Raw genomic sequence first — 23,238 nt, 5'->3', positions numbered from 1 at the left:
GACCAGTACCTCTAGCGTCTGAGTTGGGGGACCAGGGAACCCAGTTAACGAGGTTAGCTAGATACAGCAGGTTATATCTGTCATAGACTCTCTAGGAGAGTAAGTTAGAGAGTACAGGTAGCAGCTTTGTGCTCCATCGAGGATCTGTAGCAGGGAGTAGCTTCCCAAGGCTCCTAGATTGCCTTTAGTGGAGGGACCATAGTTGGAAAGGGCGTCAGACTTAGACTCCTTCTTCCTGACTATTCCACTGGGTAAGAACCGGACCACTAGAAGGTATATCTGCCTGGTGATGTCCCTTACTGCTTGACTACAATGCCTATGGGAGTCACAGTCCTCAGCTGTGTCATTCAACCTGTTTCAGCCTGCTAATATATTGCGAAAACCTACTGACTGTAAGTAAACCTGTGGTCATTTGTCTAGAACAAATAAACTGTCACTCTTTTGTTTCACCATATGAACCTCCTGGTGTCCTTTATTCCTTACTTTGTTGCACAGTAGCCTGAGAGTTGTAGTTACACTACACGATTCCTGAAATCTTCCACTTAGTGAAGGCCCTAGCCTGAAGTGTTTGAGTCACATGTAACCCATGCTCCTCTAACTAGCTGCAATGTAATTCTCCTACCACACACCTGTAGTTCACCACTCCTGCAAGCTGGTGGTGCGTTCCTTCCGTTGACCGGCCGGGTCCCTTAGCAACCAATGTGTAAAAGAAAACGGATCCGCACACACACCGATTAGTGCAGTCGGGGATTATCCCCTTTTATTCAGCCACCAAACATCAACGTTTCGGGGGGGAACACCCACCCTTCATCAGGATGATCCTGATGAAGGGTGGGTGTTCCCCCCCGAAACGTTGATGTTTGGTGGCTGAATAAAAGGGGATAATCCCCGACTGCACTAACCTCTTACTAGCTGGACATTAACTCCTTTTGATCTATATAGCCCAAGTTAGCGTTACAGAGGGAAAAGGAAAACTTAAAATCAGGGGATGTAAAATTGAGGTTTCACTGTAATTATTTTACCTTTAGCAATTCCCATGGTTTGCAATGAATAGGTATTTTCCAACTAAAGATCTCTGGATGTTAGTGTGTCCAGACCTATTGTCACAGACCATTGTGTATGACATTACCCTAACATTGTGGAACTTTCCCCACCTTTGAAGCGCACACACACACACACACACACACACACACACACACACACACACACACACACACTTGTTTATCCAAGTTCAAACACAGACATATATTATCATTTGAGCCACAATGTGATCCTGCTTTATGGCAAATTTTTTCACAGCTGGCACTGCATGGAGAGTGAAAGCAAAGATCCTTGCTCTTCAGTATGTCTGTGGGTGCTCACAGCAGGGAAGGGCACAAAGTGCTAAAAAGGTGTATGCTTATTGAACTTTGCCCAGCAGTTTGTAAATGACCTTGTCTTGCACTAAGAGACCCATTTTAGTTCTCTAGTATCTTACCTAGATCACCTTCAACCTAGTTTAATTGTCGTTGGCATCTGAAGTTTACAATATATGAATAATAGCTGTTGTTTCTAACCTTAATGTGATTTTATAAAAGACAAATACAGCAGAAATTTGGGAAAATAATTTACTTTATGTACAGAGATGAATAAAAAAAATATATACAATTAAAAGAATGTCCATATACTCTGTCCCTAAGCATCCAATTGGTGGAAAACAGGATCAGGCTGGCAAGTAAGATATTTCAAATCGATTTCATAATTTTACAGATTGCTCATATGAGTATTTAAAGAAAATCAAACAGTCTTGCAAGAGCACATAGCCGCCTCTATAATCTGTGATACACAAGCAGACACCAAACTATTACAAAAATCTGGGAACACATGGGAAATATCTGCCTGTCTCATTTTCTTTGCCCTTTACTGTCGATTCTGGGAGCTGGAGCTCTTGCTCTGGCAAATATAATTTGAGGGGCCTCCACGGAACCTGTAAGAGAGGCATATGTCACAACATAACATCATTTAAACCACGTTAAAACTCACACTCAGCAATGCATCTTACCTTGTGACGGGGTTCCAAAGTCACTGACAATTGTAGATGTGGGGGTCCCATGTCGATCTACTGGTGCTACCCTATAAGGGTGACAAATGAAGGCCTTAATTTCAGTCATGGCAGTTTCTCTGTCATGCGCTGTCTGAGGAGGTTCCTGCAATGCTGCCCCTCGCCCTCCAGAGTTTAGTTTCCTGTGCCAGAGGGGGTCTGGGGGGGGGGGTGCATCTCTAGTGCAAAAGAGAGCTCTCTTGCACTAGAATAGCTGAATTTCCATTTTAAAAAATGGAAATTCAGCTCTTACAGTTACTAGGAGAGGCTGGTAACTTGTTTGGCATTGCTGCCTGAGGCCCTGCTATCAGTTAAACAACTAATACAGTCATACCATGAAAAAGTTTCTGGTCCATACGCACCTGACTATACGTGTAGCAGATAAAGGTCTGGCTGCAGACTGCTTTTGATTGGCTGGTGGGGTGGGCAAAAGAGGGCACGTTTGGTTGGTCAGAGAGATGCTAGCAGAGTCGGGACGCTGTACTTTGTTTGTTTTATGCTGCATTGGAGACACATTATGTTAGATTCAATGTCCTGTACTTATAAACACATACAAAGCTCCCGAACATTACATACAACATCGCCAAAGAGAAATAACTAAATTACATACAAGGAATATAAAGGATGCTGCCTTTAAACTCTGTAAAGACATTGAGGAACAGTTGAAATAAATCATTATTTTATTTGTATTATTGTTTCATAATCCGTCTTTGGAATAAAGTTGTGAAGAAGGCTAACTTAATAACCCTTCTGTTTGATTATTTTCATTAAGATATTTATTACAGTTTATTTATTAAAGTTACATAATAAATAGTTGTTAGTTCAACCTAGCAATATACACTGGCTCACAAATCAATACAATATTTAACTAATGTTTTCATTGCAACAGAATGCCAACAATGTTTTCATGGATGTAGATCATAATGGGACAACATCACTAAAGGTAGACCCCTGATTAGTAAAGTATGGGCACTCCTGTTGTAAACTGTCTAGAAGCATGTGACTGTAAAAGTCACTGGCTTGAAGATAGATAGATAGATAGATAGATAGATAGATAGATACAGGGTAATGGAGGTTAAAGTTTGAAGTTGAGTTAATGGGTCAGGCAGCATATTTTAGGATAAAGAAAGGGGATGCAGTTCGCATCTGAGCTCACCCGGATTTCTCTGTGTCCATCCAGTCGCAGCCTTCACGAGTTGCCGGTTACTTCATACCGGTTTCCACTCCTATATTCATCGCACCCCCGTGTTTGCGGCGCTGATCCTGGACAAAACTCGGACAGCAGTGTTGAATACAAAATTCAGGCTTTATTCCATACACACAGATAAGTGATTAAGCGGTGGGTGGGTATAGGCGTGTATACCCACCCACCGCTTAATCACTTATCTGTGTGTATGGAATAAAGCCTGAATTTTGTATTCAACACTGCTGTCCGAGTTTTGTCCAGGATCAGCGCCGCAAACACGGGGGTGCGATGAATATAGGAGCATATTTTAGGACCCTGTTTATTAATTTTGACTATCCATTTGATGGACTACAACTCTCAGAATTCAACAACATATAGTAATGCAACCATGCACTGATTTGAATAAGAGACTGGAATAGGAGATGGCCTGAATAGAAAGATGAGTAATGAAAAGCAATAATAACAATAAATTTGTAGCCTTACAGAACATTTGTTTTTTTTTGGTGGGGTCGGTGACCCCCATTTGTAAGCCGAAAAGAGTCAGAAGAAGAAGGCAAATAATTCAAAAACTATAAAAAATTAATAATGAAGACCACTTAAGAAGTTGCTTAGAATTAATTATTCATTCTTTAACATACTAAAAGTTAACGTAATAAACCCAGGCCCGGATTTGTGGAAAGGCCACTAAGGCCCAGGCCTAGGGTGGCAGGATTTATGGGGGGCGGCATGCTGCCCAACCACACCCACATTGGAGAAAATTTGCACAAATAAAGGGGAGGGGACAGGGGCGACGAATGGCAGTGGGCCTAGGGGCACCCACTATGTAAATCCGGCCCTGAACAAACCACCCCATTAAGCTTAGTTTTATTTATTAAGCTTAGTTTAATTGTGAGCTTAGTTTTTCAGATCTCCAACATCCAGGATATTCTCTAATGTTAAAGAAGCAGTGACAGTTCAATGGCTGGTTTGTTATTAAGGATGCTATTGTATCCTTGCAAAAATTCTGTGCTCCCAGAAAAAAATGGGAGGGAACACTGCAAATGAACTGCCAAGTTGCCCAATACATGTATCATTGCCTGATTTGGCTACCTAATTGCCAGGCCATAATGGGCTGATCTTCTATTTTTAACCTTCAGACAAAGGTGGGGAACCTGTGCAAAATCACTGTCTACAGTTGCATGCATGATTCTATGTGATCCACCAATGGAAGGCAGGCTGCTCTTTCATTCAAGCAAGACAAAATTGGCAACCAATTACCATGTATGTGTTCCTTGAGATTCTGGCATTTAAAGTCCTCAGAGGCCCAAACAGCTATTCACAGGCCTAAAAAACAGTGCTAATCTATGGTTTCTTACAACGGCCTCATTGGCATTCAGTCTGAGGTTAGTGTGTCTTTTCCATATTTAAACAGAGCAAAAACAAAATTACAGTACATCTTGCTATTTAGGGCTACTTAATGCCATATATTAAGTTGTAATATACGAATGAGGACATTTTGTAAATCGGAAATGCTTATGGAATGTTGCAAATAGTTACTGAAGCCATGAGAAAAGTCGGTGCTTATATTCAGTAGCCAATAAACACTATTCCAATAAGATACATTCACATACTACTGCTGTGTGCACCACAAAACTTTGTATTGCTGATTGACTATATAAACCATGGATTTTGGCTAGCATCCGGGTACCATTTGATGGGGTTGATGCTGAAGAGGGACTTCTGACGTAAGGGTGAAAGCGTTACTTTCTTGATCGCTCGCCCATGCAGAGCGTCTTGTTTGTATATCTCTGGAAATAAAGTTACCATTAATGAGCAACAATGTATATGACATGAATGGAAATTTTAACTAGATTGTGATGTCTGTTTACACTTACAATATATGTATTCTTACCTAGTTCCTGAATCTACAGCTTCACTGTTTGTATGAATAGCTCTTCCACAGGAGCTCTTTGCAGAACTATGCCGAAAACCTCCACTTCCAAAAGCACCATCTTTTATATTCATGCTGGTTAACTAAAAGAAATAAGGAAAAACAGATGCATCATTTAATGGAGAGGATGTTTAAAGAGGTGTGCCAGGGAGTGCAACATAAACCATTAAACTGAAATGAGAATGCAGCACTGTATCTAACAATAAATACAGAAAAAGTGGCTCCGCTGTATCTGAGGGTAAACAGCACTAAGTTGAGCTGGTGGATGAGAGGAAAGGCTGATAGCAATGTGTGGAGTATAACCTGCTGTGTAAGAAGTCTAAGTTGCCTGGAGTACTGCTGACCCGATTGTCTCTCTGCCAGACGCTGAAGAGAAGCTGCTACTGCACTTTCATTGTATGGAACTTCTAGCTCTTTTACTAATCCAGCTGAGCTACAGCGAGAGCGTAATGCACTCTGATGACTGCTGGCTTCATAGTAACATGTGGAGACACAAATAAAGAAGTTGAGGAAGCATGAAAGCATAAAATACGGTTTAGTTATTTGTATATTTGCATTCATATTGTGAATATCTACACCTATACAGACCTATAAACACACATAAACTAAACTAGATCTTGAGATCACTGTATGCTTGGAAATTAAACTTGTCCAAAAAGAAATCCAATGCACTCTTAAAGGGGTGGTTCACCTTCAAACTAGTTGTTTTCAGATAGACGACTTTTCCCAATGACTATTTTCTATGTATGACCTTTTTTCTAATATTGTAAATATTGTAAAGTGTCATTTTTCACCTTCTGAAGCAGCCCTGGGATGGGGGGGGGTCACTGACCTGTTCTAAATTGATACATTTAGTTGATTCATTTCTTATCCTTGTCCCTGCTGCGCAGAATCTCTGGGTTTCATTACAGGCAGCTGTTAGAATTGATACAATAGTTGCTAATACTCCAGAGATGCTGCTGAGAAATGTATCAACTAAATATTGCAAAATTGTAACAGTTCAGAATCTGCACCTGAATTACTGAGCCGAGAAACACCAGGGACATTCAAATTTAAACTTAGAGTTTGGAAAAACAGTAAAACATAAATAATGGAAATTAATTGAATAAAGTCTTTATTTCTGGGGAACAATCTAAAAACAACTGAATTGAAAAAAGTGTTGGAAGGTGAACAACCCCTTTAAAGGCATTTACAGAATCTGCCTGCAACACACAGCCACACTGCCCTCACCATGAAGAACCTTCTTTGGTGCATCAAATGAAAGTTCAGTTCCTCAAGTCTAAGGGGTAGCATCAGTTTGATGATCTTTTCTATGGGGAAAAAATCCCCTGCTTTCTGTACATAATGTTGTCTAATGTACTTGTAAAAAGTAATAATCAAGTTAGGCACCCCCAAGTGACTACTTTTACTTACCTGACACCTGGGGTTCTTCTAGCGACCAACATGGAGAGATCCTCTTTCGTCTTCTTTGGGTCTTCTTGCAGTTGCATATGCTCAGTAGAGAGGAAAGTCGGACTTAAATGAAAAAGTCGGCTATTTCACTCTACTGCGCATGTGTCTGCCCCGGGAAATTTGCAAATTGGTGAAGCAGGAAGAGGATCTCTCCGCAGTGTTCGCAAGAAAAAACCTGGGCCGGTGCATTTTTTTTTGCTGATAGCAGCACTGGCCCAGGGTGTCGGGTAAGTAAAAACAGTCACTTGGGGTTGCCTAACTTTTGGCACCCCCAAGTGTAAAATGATATTCCTTCAACTTTAAGCACTGAGTGCATTATTTTTAAAATAAAGTGGAAACCACATTATTATGTTTATGAGTTTATGTCAATCAAAATATGGCAGATACATATAGGCAACATAAATGTCTTTATTAGTGATAAAAAATTGGTAGTGAAGGAAGTGATGGTGAAATTGCTGGAAGTGGTCACTTATTATTACTCTGCAAGGAGTTTTTTTGTTCTTGCATTTTTAAAAACCATACAGCAAGGGTTATAAATGGAACTATCCATATTGTGTATACACAATTAGTACCTTATACTACAAACTCACTGGTACAGGAACTAAGTGAGTGATGTATAACTTGTAAAATGCTGTGGAATTTGTTGGTGCTGTATAAAAGATCATATTTGAAAGTCATACGATTAATTCTTTGCTCAATGCCATATAATGGAATTACCCTCTCAAGGGAAGGGTATATACAACAAAATAGATATTTGTGAGCTGTTCTTAGTGTTACCTGAACGGGTAGAGCTTGGGCGCCTTAGTTTCTGGCTGTAGATTTGAGCTGCACTTTGAAAGGAGGAAAACGTTCCCAGGCTGCTGGACTGAGGGCGAGAACCAGTTTGGGCCCATGTACCAGGGGTAACAGAAAGTTTTGCAGGGGATGAATGCATTCCATTGCTTCCAGCAGTAGTAGAACATGAACTCACACCATTACTAAGCACATGAGTGGTACTGGTCCTTTGTAAGCAATTTTCAGGTAACCCATTGACCGCTGAGTTAGTGCACATGATGGGAACGTCAGGCACATTACACTCTGAAGAAAGGGAAACTTGTAAGTAATGAAAACAAAAAGTTTTCTTACTCCTTGTGAGTAAGATAACGGAGATAACAGAGATAAACAAGTGAGCTTACAGTATTTGCCAAGAAATAGAGTTACTATACAGAGAGCTTACTTACCTTGAGAATATCCTGGTTTGCCAACTGATGGATGGCTAGATGCCGAGCTCATAACTACACTTCTCTCACATGTCAGTCTGTCCTGGGAACCTGAGAAATATGTTACTTTTTACTATTTGGTACATAGAATGGTCATTTACCATTTGTTTTTTTACCATTTTTTGTGCTTTTCTGCAGTTGCGTAACTGAGAACCTGCACAAAAAGTGGGCCCAGTGGAAATTGGCGATCGTAATCAGTCCATAAACTATGATCACCTCTTCCTGACCCCCACATTTACACTGAACAAGACATTGGCAAGAGGTGGGTGGTTTACTTTGTACCATATACAAACATGGTGTCTGTGCGACTCTCTTTTACAAACCCTACTTGCATTTGATTGACATGTGCCGACCATGTAGAGAGTTCTACACCACCAGGCAGAAAAAACATAGTAAATGTGAAGAGGTGCGGTCTATTCATACACTGGACTCATATTTACTTTGTACCATACCCATATCTGTCCCTTTTATTTGTACTGTTCCTGTAACTTATGTCCTTTCTCTTAAGAAAGTCTTCTTATTCTCTCAGCACCATTCCATTTTATCTGTCCCTTCCACTGGCACCATCCACATACTATCCTTCTCTTCTTTTATTACCATCTCTATATGATCTTTATCTTGTCTCAGGATCATCCACACACTGCTCTCTTTTTCCCCTGTACTATCTATCTCTTCTAGAGAGCTGTAGGGGTTTAACTGGGGAAACCTGAATCCCACTTGCAGACCTTTTCCCCCTTACCTGGACACAACCCAATCCACTACCCTCTGGTAGGTACAACTGACCTGAAGTGCCACCACCATACGCCAGGGTGTGAGATTATCCAAGTGTGGGGAAGGTTGCAAGTGAGGCAGAAAACCTTACTTTGATAGTCGCACAGCAACTTGCTCACCAGAACCTAAACTTGCATCTGAAATTCTTACCTAGACAACACCCACATTTTTCCTGTTAGCCTGTGGGTTACATGACCCACTGCAGAACTATAGTCTTTTCTTTCAGTACCATAGTCATACTATATTCCTGTTTTCTCTGAACCTAACCTATTCTAGCTACCCCTTCTCTCAGGACCATCCCCATACTAACTTTCCCTTCCTTCAGGACAACACCCATACTAGCTTCCTCTTCTAGAAGAACAATGCCTATACTTTCTTTGCCTTCTCTCCATACCAACTCATTCTATTTTTTTAGTCTCAATATCATGCAAATATTATTATTCCAGTACAACTACATGGCCCTAGTCCTTTTTTCAATACCATCCTCAAACTAAAAGTTTCAAAGATAGTCTCTTCTTAAAAGAAAAAAAAAAAAAAAGTTGATGGGTATCTGGGATGAACATGCTACTGACCTTGTGTTTTTCCTGTTTCTCTCCTGTTTGCATTGCTTGGGGTCCCAAGAAAAACACTTGCAGATTTATTCTTTTGCGTGTAGAAGGTGAGGACCTCTTCCAATTCACTTTCACTAAAAGTTATTGCATGAATAATAACATTATAAAGAAGGGATTTATTTGCAACAAGAAAAATTACATGTAGTAGGAAGAGAGGCCATACAGGAGAAACCCCCTTAACCAGTTTTACAAGGCCAGTTATTATTTACCTGGCATCAGCTACAAATGCCTGAAAATCATCAGGATTAACTCCACAAACTTCATTGCTTTGTGTCTCCTCACTGCTCCGCATCTGCTGTGTTTCCTGCCACACAAAAAACAAGATGCCAGGCATGTGTAAAAAGCATTTCATGCTTGAGGGAAGATGCACATACAGAAGGGGTTAAAGACAATGATGTAGAAAAGTTGCAAGGTATGCATGATAGAGGATGTGAGCATGGTCAAGGAAACAAGATGTTAAGTATACCACATAAACATTAGGAGAGCAAATGCAGAGCACAAATAGTGTACAGAGTACAGAGCAAAGAGATGGATCAGAAGGTACAGACAGAGGGAGTGGTTGGAAAGTAGAGGCCCTGAGAGAGGGGAATAAAAAGGTACAGACACTGCAAAGGAATAAGGCACAGATAAAAAATGGGTACCAATCACAGGCACTACAAACAAACAAAGTATTGACAATTACCAGCTATAGAGAGAAAATCGTCACTATTAAATATCTAGGCTGTGTCTAAAGTGCATTTTGCATGGTTTGGAAATTAGTATAGTACTGAATACTATAATATTTTTCATTATTAAGATGGGTAGGAAGGTAAATGATCAGTAGACGTTACCTGATTATACAAAGCAACAAAATTTCCAAGCAGTTTTGCCAGCAACTTGCGCCTTTCACGGTATGGGACAGAATGTCCTGGGAGACTCAAAGGCAGAGAACGCTGCAAGTTTGCAGCAGCCCGCTGCAGAAATCGCATCACTAATTCCTAGGGATAAAAAAACAGATGGCAGACGTATTTGGTTAATGCAAAGAAAAAGCTAAGAGACTTCATGATTCATTTTTACAAAGATAAGTGTAAATGCTGAAGTGCTAAATGGTGCAAAACTGCATCCCATCCCTAGAGTGCAATACAATAAGCAAATTCACCTATAAATAGCACAGTGCATGATGCTCTCTGTTCCTTTCAATGAACTTTTAGTATGATGTAGAAAGTGATATTCTGAGACAATTTGCAACTGGTTTTAATTTTTTTATTATTCAAGAAATAGTAACACCAGGACGCATGCAGCACTGCATGAATGGAAACTTGTATCATTGCATCTTTATAGGGTGTGGCACCACTGCTGGTTGCTAGGGTCCACATTACCTTAGCAACCATGCACTGATTTGAATAAGGGACTGGAAAATGAATAGGAGGGAAGTGAATAGAAAGAAGAGTAATTAAAAGTAGCAATAACAATAAATTTGTAGCTTTTCAGAAGGAAAAGGCAAATAATTAAAAACTAAAAAAAAAAAAAATAATGATGAACAAATGTTACTTATAATTGGCCATTCTATAACATTCTAAAAGTTAACTGAAAGGTGAAACACCCCTTTAATTGATGAGGGTTTATGTTGCCTAAGAAGGTACAAGGTGTATCCAAAGTTCTGCCTTAATGATTTCTTAGGGCAAAGGTTAAGCAGAGGGGCACAGTTTTTCTCCAGAACCATGTGCAAATGAACCTCTTTGGAGATAAAATATAGACTGGAAAATCACGTTTGGCAAGTCTGATATAGAAACTGTAAACTGGATGTAATTTGAAGGTACTCTTGTTACTGAGATATGAAAGCTGAATGTAAAGCTTCATTATGCACATCTGCAAGTAGGTAAGGAATCTGTCACTCACTATTTGCTCCTCCTCCTTAGGTTGAACGCTCTCTGGTTCTTGCTCAGTTTGAAGACGACTCTTCACCCGCTGCAGGTAGCAGGAGAATGCATTTCGTGCTTGGACCTTACTGAGACATCATCATATAATTACACAGTAATTAATTATAAATGCTGGAAACAGTTCCTTTATAGACTTAATCTTTGAAAAGGTAGCTATACAACACCAATACAGCTCTCCCAAAATGACAATGAACTGGGCAATACAAACATATTTATCTGATTATCTTTAGTTAATGGTATTCTAAACTTTTCTCCTGAAAAGTGATACAGACACATAATTATACCCCTCTCAAATAAAACACTGCTTCATGAACAGACGAGGGATCATCTAACAACATACCTCAGGTCAGCACCTTTCTTGAGAATATCCATGAGGCTGATGCGAGGAGGTGGTGGTGGTATGACTATTTTGGTGGAGTCTGGAGGTGTTAAGACTTTTTCCTGCACCACCTCTAATTCTTCATGGTTCTCATCCTGTTCCTCCTCCTCTTCCTCCTCTTGTTCTTTGCTACTCTGTTCTTGATCAGTACACTGAGAAGCATGCAGTAAGCCTGTTGGAACATAATATGACATCTTTTAGGGTGATGGTAAATAAATAATAATATACAACATCACAAAGATATACCTGTCCTGCGTGTCAGCCCGCGGTGCCGCGCCCTACGAAGATGCAATGATACAAGTTTTCGTTCATACAGAGCTGCATGCGTCCTGGTGTCCCAGTTCTTTCCACAGTGGTCATTCACAGCAGCCCTGTGAGGACACCAACATTGGACAGTTACAGAGAATGTTAACACAGATGGTTGGATTTGCACAGTCACTGCACAAATATCAAAATTGTGCATCTATCATGTGTTGGGTCTGTGGCCTATGCTAATAATTTAGCCAACTTGTGCCCAATAAAACAAGGCTTTGAAATTAGAATTTTTATGGCAGAGTGTCATACCAACCTGTTTGGGAAGAGATGCGTTGCTAACATGTAATTCAGGGAAGTTTTATATTCCAGGAAAGACCTGTGAAAAATTTTATATTTTTTTGTTATTCAACAGTAAATCAGTTTATCACTTACTGCCATTAATGTCACTATACTGCCTGTGTGCAAGTCTATGCTAGGGATCACTGTGAAATGCAAGTGAGATGGCAATTTACCTCCCAATAAATTAGTCTATCTGGTAAATGTTTTGATTCTTTTGCAAGTAGGACCCTCTAATCATATTCTTACTCTGTAAATCCTTCAACCTAACTTTTTTTATACAACTTCAAGCTACTCTCTCATGCCGTCTACAGGCTGGACATTCTTAGCTGGAATCAGTGTGTTGGACAAGTTAAAGCAATCAGTTAGTAACTCATGGCATGTCTTCGTTGCTTAAACCAAAAAGAAAATATGCTATTTTAATAAACTCTCATACACATGGATATGCACATGGATATGCTGTATTTTTAATATATTTATTATGTGCTCACCTTGGTCACTCTAATACAAGGCTTTAGGTACTTACTAAATCTGCACTTCAACACTGTGCACCTTGAAAATGCGACGAAAGAGCATGAAAAGCTTTGTATGTAAGTGCCCTATATATCGAAACAATTGTAATAAATAAACAACTTTCTTGACTACTTTTGCATTAGCCTTTTACCCGTCAACTGGTGCACATAGAACAACAGGTAATAATTTATCTTGTTGTTAAATCTACCCCATCTTTTATATCACAAAAACAGAACATATCTGTGTATAGTTGGCCATAGATGTAAAGATTTTTAAAAGATCCGATCGTCATCGTGAGACCACGATTATCTCGAAAAGATTGTACGATCGTACGAATTGTCCATCAACTAAAAAGACCATTTCAGGCGATATTGCCAGAAAAACAAAGGGTAGCTGCCTGCTTGTCACTGCAAACATAGATAGATTGCACTGCGACCGATAAAGATTTTTTAACCTGGCCGATCAATTTTCTGACAGATGTTGGCTGAAAAATCATAAGATGCACAATCGTTCGAATCCCACTAACCGCACGATAATTTCGAAGGATTAGTTGGACTTCGAAAAATCGGTTGTTCGACAAGAAAAAAATCTTTGCGTCTATGGGGACCTTTAGTATGTATAATCTTATCTATATAAAGTTACTAGTACATGCAGAGTTGTAGATTTGTACAACACAGAAAGGTTTAAACAGGAGGGATAAATATTGCAATACATAAAGACAAAAATGGTACAGAGTGAGCCTCACTCACCCATAAAGTTGCCATGTATTATGTCTTGGAAAAATGCGAACAAACCCTCCTCTTCTTTCATCCTCATCTTGAACTCGGCGCAATATCTTCAACTAGGAAATGGTGCACATGAGAATGCAACACACAACAGACTGCATATGGAACATAAGCACAAGGAACGCTGGTATTGCCTGTCTTAATACTGCAATGAGTGCAAATGTAACCAAATGTAAAAAGTATTTTTTATCAATACTGGAATTAATTTTTCCGTTGCAGAAAAGAGCTTCTTAAATCTGTCAGGATTAGGGAAGGGCGAATTTGACCTGTTTCGTTTTGCCAAAAATTTGGCACAACGCCATACAAGTCAATGTTTCCACGGTGAAACAAGGTGAAAAAATTCACCCATCCCTAGTCAGGATAGGTGTTTTTTACTGGTCTGTAACAAAACAGTCCCGGTATTTTCCCTTTAACATTTAACAAAAGAGTCTGTATTTTAGCACTTGACGGTGCTTGAAGTAAAAAGCAATCTATTTGTATGTACCAGTATATATGTCCATAAAGGAGTGCTCCTTTGTAATTTGCATAAACACAAACATACATGTATACACACACACTTTGGGGCAGATTTATCAAGGGTCGAAGTGAAAATTCAAAATTTTTAAGTGAAATTCGACTAGCAGGTCAATCCCATTCACCCGAGTTTAAAAAATTTTTAATTTTTTCATGAATTGCAGTTTTTGGTCGAATTTCTAGTTCATGGGAGTTTAAATATACTCCCATGAACTCTAAATTTTACCCTTTATGTTAAAGCACATCCCGTAAGGTTTCTATTTTTGATCCATCCTCCTCCATAAACATTTCTCTTACCTCCTCTATGGAGAGCCCTAGTAAACAGCTTGTGTGTCTCACAGGTTTCTCTCTGTTGCCCCCCTGCAAACCAGTGTCTATGTCACTAGCAGAGAGTGGACGTTGGCGCTGCAAAGAGACAAATCACAATTCCTTGTAGCTAGAACTTTGAGTGACACACTTATTAATTACAGTATATCTATATCATACGTACAAGACCATGTCCCCTAGCACCCACATACAATGGAAGAGGTAAGAATATTCACAGTTTTTGTTGTTCCACTAGTTAGTCTAAATCAACGAGAATTGCTCTGGTCCACTGCATTCTTACTGCTTTAACACTATGGGCTTTCATTTGCAAATACAGTGAAATAAATTGCGCCTGACGCGCGTTTCAACCACTATGTTCGGGCTTTATCAAAGGCAGGCAGGGCATCGGAACTTTGCTTAAATGGGGCAGTGACCTGGGAGGGGTATCTTTGAACTGTGGATTACATGGGTATACCTGATAGACTACAATAGAAACTGTCAGAGTATACTTTTAGGGTGCAGTTTAAAACCCGCTCCCCAAACACCTTATTCATATGTCAGCCTACTGCTTCTAGTTCAATCCGTACCCACTCCTAACCTTTATTTTATTTAATTTCTTTTGGACATTCCTTTAAATATATTTATTAAAAGTTATGTTGTCATTTATTGATATGAGTTTTTTTTGGATAAAGTAGGTGGGAAGGTGCAGTCATATGGGTCAGTCTTTTTTCTTTCTCTTCTACATATTTTAGCATGTTATAGAATGGCCAATTCAACACAACTTTTGAATTGGTCTCCATTATTTATTTTTTTATAGTTTATGTCATTATTTGCCTCCCCACTGAACCCATGTTAAAAACAAATGCTCTATAAGGCCACACATTTAATTTTATTGCTACTTTTCATTACTCATCTTTCTATTCAGGCCCTCTCCAATTCATATTACAGTCTCTTAAATCAATGCATGGTTTGCAAGGATAATCTGGACCCTAGCAACCAGATGCTGAAATTGAAAACTGGAGAGCTGCCGAATAAAAAGTTAAATAACTCAAAAACCACAAATAATAAATAATGAAAATCAATTGCAAGTTGTCTCAGAGTATCAAAAACCACAAATAATAAATAATGAAAATCAATTGCAAGTTGTCTCAGAGTATCAGCCTCTACATCAAATAAAAAGTTAACTCCAAGGTGAACAACCCATTTAAGTACTTGAAGCTAGAGATGTCGCGAACTGTTCGCCGGCGAACTTGTTCGCGCGAACATCGGGTGTTCGCGCTCGCCGGAAGTTCGCGAACGTCGCGCGACGTTCGCCATTTTGGGTTCGCCATTGTTGGCGCTTTTTTTTGCCCTCTCACCCCAGACCAGCAGGTACATGGCAGCCAATCAGGAAGCTCTCCCCTGGACCACTCCCCTTCCCTATAAAAACCGAAGCCCTGCAGCGTTTTTTCACTCTGCCTGTGTGTGCTGAAGAGATAGTGTAGGGAGAGAGCTGCTGCCTGTTAGTGATTTCAGGGACAGTTGAAAGTTTGCTGGCTAGTAATCGTTTTGATACTGCTCTGTTATTGGAGGGACAGAAGTCTGCAGGGGTTTGAGGGACATTTAAGCTTAGGTAGCTTTGCTGGCTAGTAATCTACCTTCTACTGCAGTGCTCTGTATGTAGCTGCAGTGGGCAGCTGTCCTGCTTCTGATCTCATCTGCTGACTGCTGCAATAACAGTAGTCCTTGTAAGGACTGCTTTTATTTATTTTTTTGTTGTTTTACTACTACTACTACTACTACTACTACTATAAGAGCCCAGTGCTATTAGTCTAGCAGTGTTGGGGAGTGGGACTGGTGTGCTAATCTGCTGCTCCTAGTAGTTCAGCAGCACCAACTTTAATTTTTTTTTTTAATATTCATTTTTTTTTTATTTTACTTTTTTTTATTTTACTACCGCTGTAGTAGTGTATAAGTTGACCTTTTAGGCATTATTTGCCCTGTAGGCATTATTTGCACACTGTTTTCTTCAACCCGCCATCGAGCTGTGTGACCTTGTTCACATTCTGTCTAAATATCCATAATATTACCGTCTCCAGAAAAAACACCGGAGTCACTTTTTTCAAGCAGCCATAATATATTTTACGTAATCCGTATCCACCGCTGTAGTAGTGTATACGTTGGCCTTGTAGGCATTATTTGCACACTGTTTTCTTCAACCCGCCATCGAGCTGTGTGACCTTGTTCCCATTCTGTCTAAATATCCATAATATTACCGTCTCCAGAAAAAACACCGGAGTCACTTTTTTCAAGCAGCATTCATATATTTTACGTAATCCGTATCCACCGCTGTAGTAGTGTATACGTTGGCCTTGTAGGCATTATTTGCACACTGTTTTCTTCAACCCGCCATCGAGCTGTGTGACCTTGTTCCCATTCTGTCTAAATATCCATAATATTACCGTCTCCAGAAAAAACACCGGAGTCACTTTTTTCAAGCAGCATTCATATATTTTACGTAATCCGTATCCACCGCTGTAGTAGTGTATACGTTGGCCTTGTAGGCATTATTTGCACACTGTTTTCTTCAACCCGCCATCGAGCTGTGTGACCTTGTTCCCATTCTGTCTAAATATCCATAATATTACCGTCTCCAGAAAAAACACCGGAGTCACTTTTTTCAAGCAGCATTCATATATTTTACGTAATCCGTATCCACCGCTGTAGTAGTGTATACGTTGGCCTTGTAGGCATTATTTGCACAGTGTTTTCTTCAACCCGCCATCGAGCTGTGTGAGCTTGTTCACATTTTGTCTAAATATTGATAATATTATCGTCTCTAGAAAAACCACTTGAGTTACTTTTTTTCAAGCAGCATTCATATATTTTACGTAATCCGTATCCACCGCTGTAGTAGTGTATACGTTGACCTTGTAGGCATTATTTGCACACTGTTTTCTTCAACCCGCCATCGAGCTGTGTGACCTTGTTCCCATTCTGTCTAAATATCCATAATATTACCGTCTCCAGAAAAAACACCGGAGTCACTTTTTTCAAGCAGCATTCATATATTTTACGTAATCCGTATCCACCGCTGTAGTAGTGTATACGTTGGCCTTGTAGGCATTATTTGCACACTGTTTTCTTCAACCCGCCATCGAGCTGTGTGACCTTGTTCCCATTCTGTCTAAATATCCATAATATTACCGTCTCCAGAAAAAACACCGGAGTCACTTTTTTCAAGCAGCATTCATATATTTTACGTAATCCGTATCCACCGCTGTAGTAGTGTATACGTTGGCCTTGTAGGCATTATTTGCACACTGTTTTCTTCAACCCGCCATCGAGCTGTGTGACCTTGTTCCCATTCTGTCTAAATATCCATAATATTACCGTCTCCAGAAAAAACACCGGAGTCACTTTTTTCAAGCAGCATTCATATATTTTACGTAATCCGTATCCACCGCTGTAGTAGTGTATACGTTGGCCTTGTAGGCATTATTTGCACAGTGTTTTCTTCAACCCGCCATCGAGCTGTGTGAGCTTGTTCACATTTTGTCTAAATATTGATAATATTATCGTCTCTAGAAAAACCACTTGAGTTACTTTTTTTCAAGCAGCATTCATATATTTTACGTAATCCGTATCCACCGCTGTAGTAGTGTATACGTTGACCTTGTAGGCATTATTTGCACACTGTTTTCTTCAACCCGCCATCGAGCTGTGTGAGCTTGTTCACATTTTGTCTAAATATTGATAATATTATCGTCTCTAGAAAAACCACTTGAGTTACTTTTTTTCAAGCAGCATTCATATATTTTACGTAATCCGTATCCACCGCTGTAGTAGTGTATACGTTGACTTTGTAGGCATTATTTGCACAGTGTTTTCTTCAACCCGCCATCTAGCTGTGTGTATTATCGTTTCCAGAAAAACCAACTGAGTTTTTGTTGTTGTTGTTGTTTTTTTAAAAATAATGCCAGGCAAAGGCAGGCCGCCACGCAGAGGCCGTGCTAGGGGCCGTGCTGCTATGCAATCCTGTGGCCCTAGCAAATTGCCCAGTTTTAAAAAGCCAATGACCCTGAACTCCCAAAATGCTGAAGAGGTAGTTGACTGGCTTACACAGCACACCCCATCCTCTACCGTTTCTAACTTTACCACAACATCCTCCTCATCCTCCACTGCTATGGCCACCCCACGTAACACTTCCTCCACCACCGGTGCCCCTTCTTCACTGGGGTCAGAGGAGTTATTTTCCAATGAGTTTCTTGAACTGAGTAATGCGCAACCATTATTGCCAGAAGAAGATGAAGGAGATGAGGACCTTACACCAGATTTAATTCTGGCAGAGAACACGATAGAGATGGACATAATGAGTGATGAGGAGGAGGTCCCCGCTGCTGCTTCCTTCTGTGATGTGTCAGAAGAAATTGATGCATCTGAGGAGAATGATGATGAGGAGATTGATGTTTTGTGGGTGCCTAGTAGAAGAGAGCAAGAGGAGGGTAGTTCAGATGGAGAGACGGAGAGTCAGAGAGGCAGTAGGAGAATAAGACTTAGAAGAAGCAGGGAGGACAGCCCGCAGGGATCAGCAGGGCAACAACATGTATCGGCACCTGTGTTCAGCCGGCCAACGCACCCGCCATTGCCGCCAATACCGCCAACTCCGCCAACTTCTACTGTTACCGCCAGATCGCACACTTCCAAAAAGTCAGCAGTGTGGGATTTTTTTAATGTGTGTGCCTCTGACAAAAGCATTGTAATTTGCAATGAGTGCAGTCAGAAACTGAGCCTTGGTAAGCCCAACAGCCACATAGGTACAACTTCTATGCGAAGGCACATGAGCGGCAAGCACAAAGCACTTTGGGAGCAACACCTCAAAGGCAACAGGCAAACTAAAAGCCACACTCCTTCTGGTCCAGCATCTTACTGCTCTACCTCTGCTCTCCTTGACCCGTCTGAACCACCCTCCACTCCGCCTTCCACCTTGACCACCTGTTCCCATTCCCAGTCATCTGCCACCAGCCAAGTTTCTGTGAAGGCCATGTTTGAGCGTAAGAAGCCAATGTCTGACTGTCACCCCCTTGCCCGGCGTCTGACAGCTGGCTTGTCTGCACTCTTAGCCCGCCAGCTTTTACCATACCAGCTGGTGGACTCTGAGGCCTTCCGCAAATTTGTAGCAATTGGGACACCGCAGTGGAAGGTACCCAGCCGCAATTTTTTTTCTAAAAAGGGAATACCACACCTGTACCAACATGTGCAGAGCCAAGTTACCGCATCTCTGTCACTTAGTGTTGGGCCAAAGGTCCATATGACTACTGACGCATGGTCCTCCAAGCATGGTCAGGGCAGGTATGTCACCTACACTGCCCACTGGGTGAACTTGGTAATGGCTGGGAAGCAGGGAATGGGTAGCTCAACAACAACAGTGGAGTTGGTGTCACCGCCACGGATTGCACGCGGTTCTGCCACCACCTCTACTCCTCCATCGCTCTCTACCTCGTCTTCTTCTTCTTCTTACTCTGCTGCTGGGTCCTCCTTCTCCTCCTCCACACCTGTGCACCCCCAGCTCCCCCTAGGCTATTCGACGTGCCAGGTACGCCGTTGTCACGCTGTCTTGGGGATGACGTGCCTGGAAAGCAAAAACCATACCGGATCTGTACTCCTGTCATCTCTGCAGTCACAGGCCGATCGGTGGCTGACCCCACACCAACTGCAGATCGGAAAAGTGGTGTGTGACAATGGAAGCAATCTGTTGGCAGCGTTGAGACTAGGCAATTTAACACATGTGCCCTGCATGGCACATGTGTTAAATTTAATAGTCCAACGTTTTGTCTCCAAGTACCCAGGATTCCAGGACGTTCTCACCCAGTCCAGAAAGGTGTCGGCCCATTTCAGACGTTCCTACACAGCCATGGCACGCCTTGCTGACATTCAGCAGCGCTACAACATGCCAGTCAGGCGTTTGATTTCTGACAGCCAGACTCGCTGGAATTCAACGCTCCTTATGTTGGAACGTCTGCTGCAACAACAAAGGGCCGTCAACGAGTACCTTTTTGAACTGGGTGGTAGGACTGGATCTGCACAGCTGGGGATTTTTTTCCCCCGTTACTGGGTGCTTATGCGCGATGCCTGCAGGCTCATGCGACCTTTTGAAGAGGTGACAAATATGGTCAGTCGCACCGAAGGCACCATCAGCGACCTAATACCCTTCGCTTTCTTCCTGGAGCGTGCCGTGCGACGAGTGACAGATGAGGCTGTAGACCAGCGTGACGAGGAGCTGGAAGCGCACGATTTCTGGTCGGAATCACCAGAACGAACCCAGGCACCTGCTGCAACGCAGGGAGAGGTGCCAGAAGTGGAGTCAGAGGAGGAAGGTGGCTTTGTGGAGGAGGAGGAGGAGGACCAACAGGAGCAGGCTTCCCAGGGGGCTAGTGGTGACCTTTTGGGGACCCCTGGTCTTGTACGTGGCTGGGGGAGGAGACCGTGGATGATGCAGTCCTTGATAATGAGGAAGCGGAGATGGATAGCTCTGCATCCAACCTTGTGAGAATGGGGTCTTTCATGCTGTCATGCCTGTTGAAGGACCCCCGTATCAAGAGGCTTAAGGAGAAGGACCTGTACTGGGTCGCAACGCTACTAGACCCTCGGTACAAGCATAAAGTGTCAGAAATGTTACCAACATACCACAAGTCCGAAAAGATGCGGCATTTACAAACCAGCCTGCAAAACATGTTGTACAATGCTTTTAAGGGTGATGTCACTTCAGGAACTCATCAACATTCCAGGGGCAGAGGTGCCAGTAATCCTGCCACGAGCACACCTGCAAGGACAAAGCCCTTTGGCCAGTCTGTAACGTCAGACATGCAAATGTTTTTCTGTCCAAGGCAGCGCCACAACCCTTCTGGATCCACCCTCAAAGAACGCCTCGACCGGCAGGTAGCGGACTACCTGGCATTAACTGCAGATATCGACACTCTGAGGAGCGATGAACCCCTGGACTACTGGGTGCGCAGGCTTGATCTGTGGCCAGAGCTGTCACAATTTGCCATGAACCTCTTGTCTTGCCCAGCCTCAAGTGTGCTCTCAGAAAGGACCTTCAGTGCAGCAGGAGGGATTGTAACTGAGAAGAGAACTCGCCTAGGTCACAAAAGTGTCGATTACCTGACCTTTATTAAAATGAATGAGGGGTGGATCTCGGAGGGTTACTGCACGCCGGAAGACTTGTTCTGACTTCTATGCAGCTGTCCTTCTCTTCAAGCCTCATGACTCCACACACAGCTGTCCTTTAGCGTCCTCCTCCTCCCTCCGCCACCGTTACAAACTAGGGTGCAAACCCTACTGGTTTAATTTTTTCTGGCCTCTGTGCTTCAGTGGCTGCAACCAAAAAAACTGGGCAAACAATGTCTACAAGGTCAACGTATGGCAAAAAATGACTATTTTCAGCATTTATATGGCATATTTTTTCTGGCAACTGTGCTTCAGTGGCTGCATCCAAAAAAATGCATATTTTCTGCATTTATATGGCATAATTTTTCTGGCCTCTGTGCTTCAGTGGCTGCAACCAAAAAAATGCATATTTTCTGCATTTATATGGCATAATTTTTCTGGCCTCTGTGCTTCAGTGGCTGCAACCAAAAAAATTTATATTTTCAGCATTTATATGGCATAATTTTTCTGGCAACTGTGCTTCAGTGGCTGCGACCAAAAAAATGACTATTTTCAGCATTTATATGGCATATTTTTTCTGGCCTCTGTGCTTCAGTGGCTGCGGCCAAAAAAACTGGGCAAACAATGCCTACAAGGTCAACGACGTTGACCTTGTAGGCATTGTTTGCCCAGTTTTTTTGGCCGCAGCCACTGAAGCACAGAGGCCAGAAAAAATATGCCATATAAATGCTGAAAATAGTCATTTTTTGCCATACGTTGACTCAACGTATATGGCAAAAAATGACTATTTTCAGCATTTATATGGCATATTTTTTCTGGCAACTGTGCTTCAGTGGCTGCGACCAAAAAAATGCATATTTTCTGCATTTATATGGCATAATTTTTCTGGCCTCTGTGCTTCAGTGGCTGCAACCAAAAAAATTTATATTTTCAGCATTTATATGGCATAATTTTTCTGTCAACTGTGCTTCAGTGGCTGCGACCAAAAAAATGCATGTTTTCTGCATTTATATGGCATAATTTTTCTGGCCTCTGTGCTTCAGTGGCTGCAACCAAAAAAGTTTATATTTTCAGCATTTATATGGCATAATTTTTCTGTCAACTGTGCTTCAGTGGCTGCGACCAAAAAATGCATATTTTCTGCATTTATATGGCATAATTTTTCTGGCCTCTGTGCTTCAGTGGCTGCAACCAAAAAAATTTATATTTTCAGCATTTATATGGCATAATTTTTCTGGCAACTGTGCTTCAGTGGCTGCGTCCAAAAAAACTGGGCAAACAATGTCTACAAGGTCAACGTATGGCGAAAAATGACTATTTTCAGCATTTATATGGCATATTTTTTCTGGCAACTGTGCTTCAGTGGCTGCGTCCAAAAAAACTGGGCAAACAATGCCTACAAGGTCAACGTATGGCAGTTGTTTAAAGAGAACAGTAGATTACTAGCCAGCAAAGCTACCTAAGCTAAAATGTCCCTCAAATCCCTGCAGACTTCTGTCCCTCCAATACAGAGCAGTATCAAGCAGATTACTAGCCAGCAAACTTACTATCATCTGTCCCTGAAATCACTAACAGCTCTCCCCCTACACTATCTCTTCCAAGCACACACAGGCAGATTTTTCAGATACATTTTTGCCCTTGATCCCCCTCTGGCATGCCACTGTCCAGGTCGTTGCACCCTTTAAACAACTTTAAAATCATTTTTCTGGCCAGAAATGTCTTTTCTAGATGTTAAAGTTCGCCTTCCCATTGAAGTCTATGGGGTTCGCGAACCGTTCGCGAACCGCTCGCGTT

At 41.5% G+C, this 23,238-nt stretch overlaps 1 protein-coding gene across 4 annotated transcripts in view; it reads right to left on the bottom strand.

Annotated features, from left to right (window-relative positions):
* Positions 1-1,593: 1,593 nt before the first annotated feature.
* Positions 1,594-23,238, bottom strand: part of ttll5.L (tubulin tyrosine ligase like 5 L homeolog) — a 50,270-nt gene continuing 28,625 nt past the window's right edge. Inside the window, exons 15-31 of one of the 4 annotated variants that reach the window (XM_018230343.2) lie at positions 14,287-14,394; positions 13,441-13,532; positions 12,156-12,218; positions 11,834-11,958; positions 11,549-11,759; positions 11,168-11,276; positions 10,120-10,266; positions 9,499-9,593; positions 9,251-9,363; positions 7,869-7,958; positions 7,426-7,725; positions 5,500-5,666; positions 5,158-5,279; positions 4,954-5,053; positions 2,443-2,579; positions 2,042-2,112; positions 1,594-1,966 (exon numbers count right to left, since the gene is read on the bottom strand). In XM_018230343.2, the coding sequence (XP_018085832.1) occupies positions 1,884-1,966; positions 2,042-2,112; positions 2,443-2,579; positions 4,954-5,053; positions 5,158-5,279; positions 5,500-5,666; positions 7,426-7,725; positions 7,869-7,958; positions 9,251-9,363; positions 9,499-9,593; positions 10,120-10,266; positions 11,168-11,276; positions 11,549-11,759; positions 11,834-11,958; positions 12,156-12,218; positions 13,441-13,532; positions 14,287-14,394 (2,133 nt within the window). In that variant the 3' untranslated portion in view covers positions 1,594-1,883. Of the gene's footprint in view, positions 1,967-2,041; positions 2,113-2,442; positions 2,580-4,953; positions 5,054-5,157; positions 5,280-5,499; positions 5,667-7,425; positions 7,726-7,868; positions 7,959-9,250; positions 9,364-9,498; positions 9,594-10,119; positions 10,267-11,167; positions 11,277-11,548; positions 11,760-11,833; positions 11,959-12,155; positions 12,219-13,440; positions 13,533-14,286; positions 14,395-23,238 lie in introns of those variants that run through there. The other 3 variants (XR_005963411.1, XR_005963412.1, XR_005963413.1) reach the window with 3 other exon arrangements.

Source organism: Xenopus laevis, chromosome 8L (genome assembly GCF_017654675.1).
Source record: "Xenopus laevis strain J_2021 chromosome 8L, Xenopus_laevis_v10.1, whole genome shotgun sequence".
NCBI classification, from domain to species: Eukaryota; Metazoa; Chordata; class Amphibia; order Anura; family Pipidae; genus Xenopus; species Xenopus laevis.
This window is presented reverse-complemented; position numbering and strand designations above follow the sequence as displayed.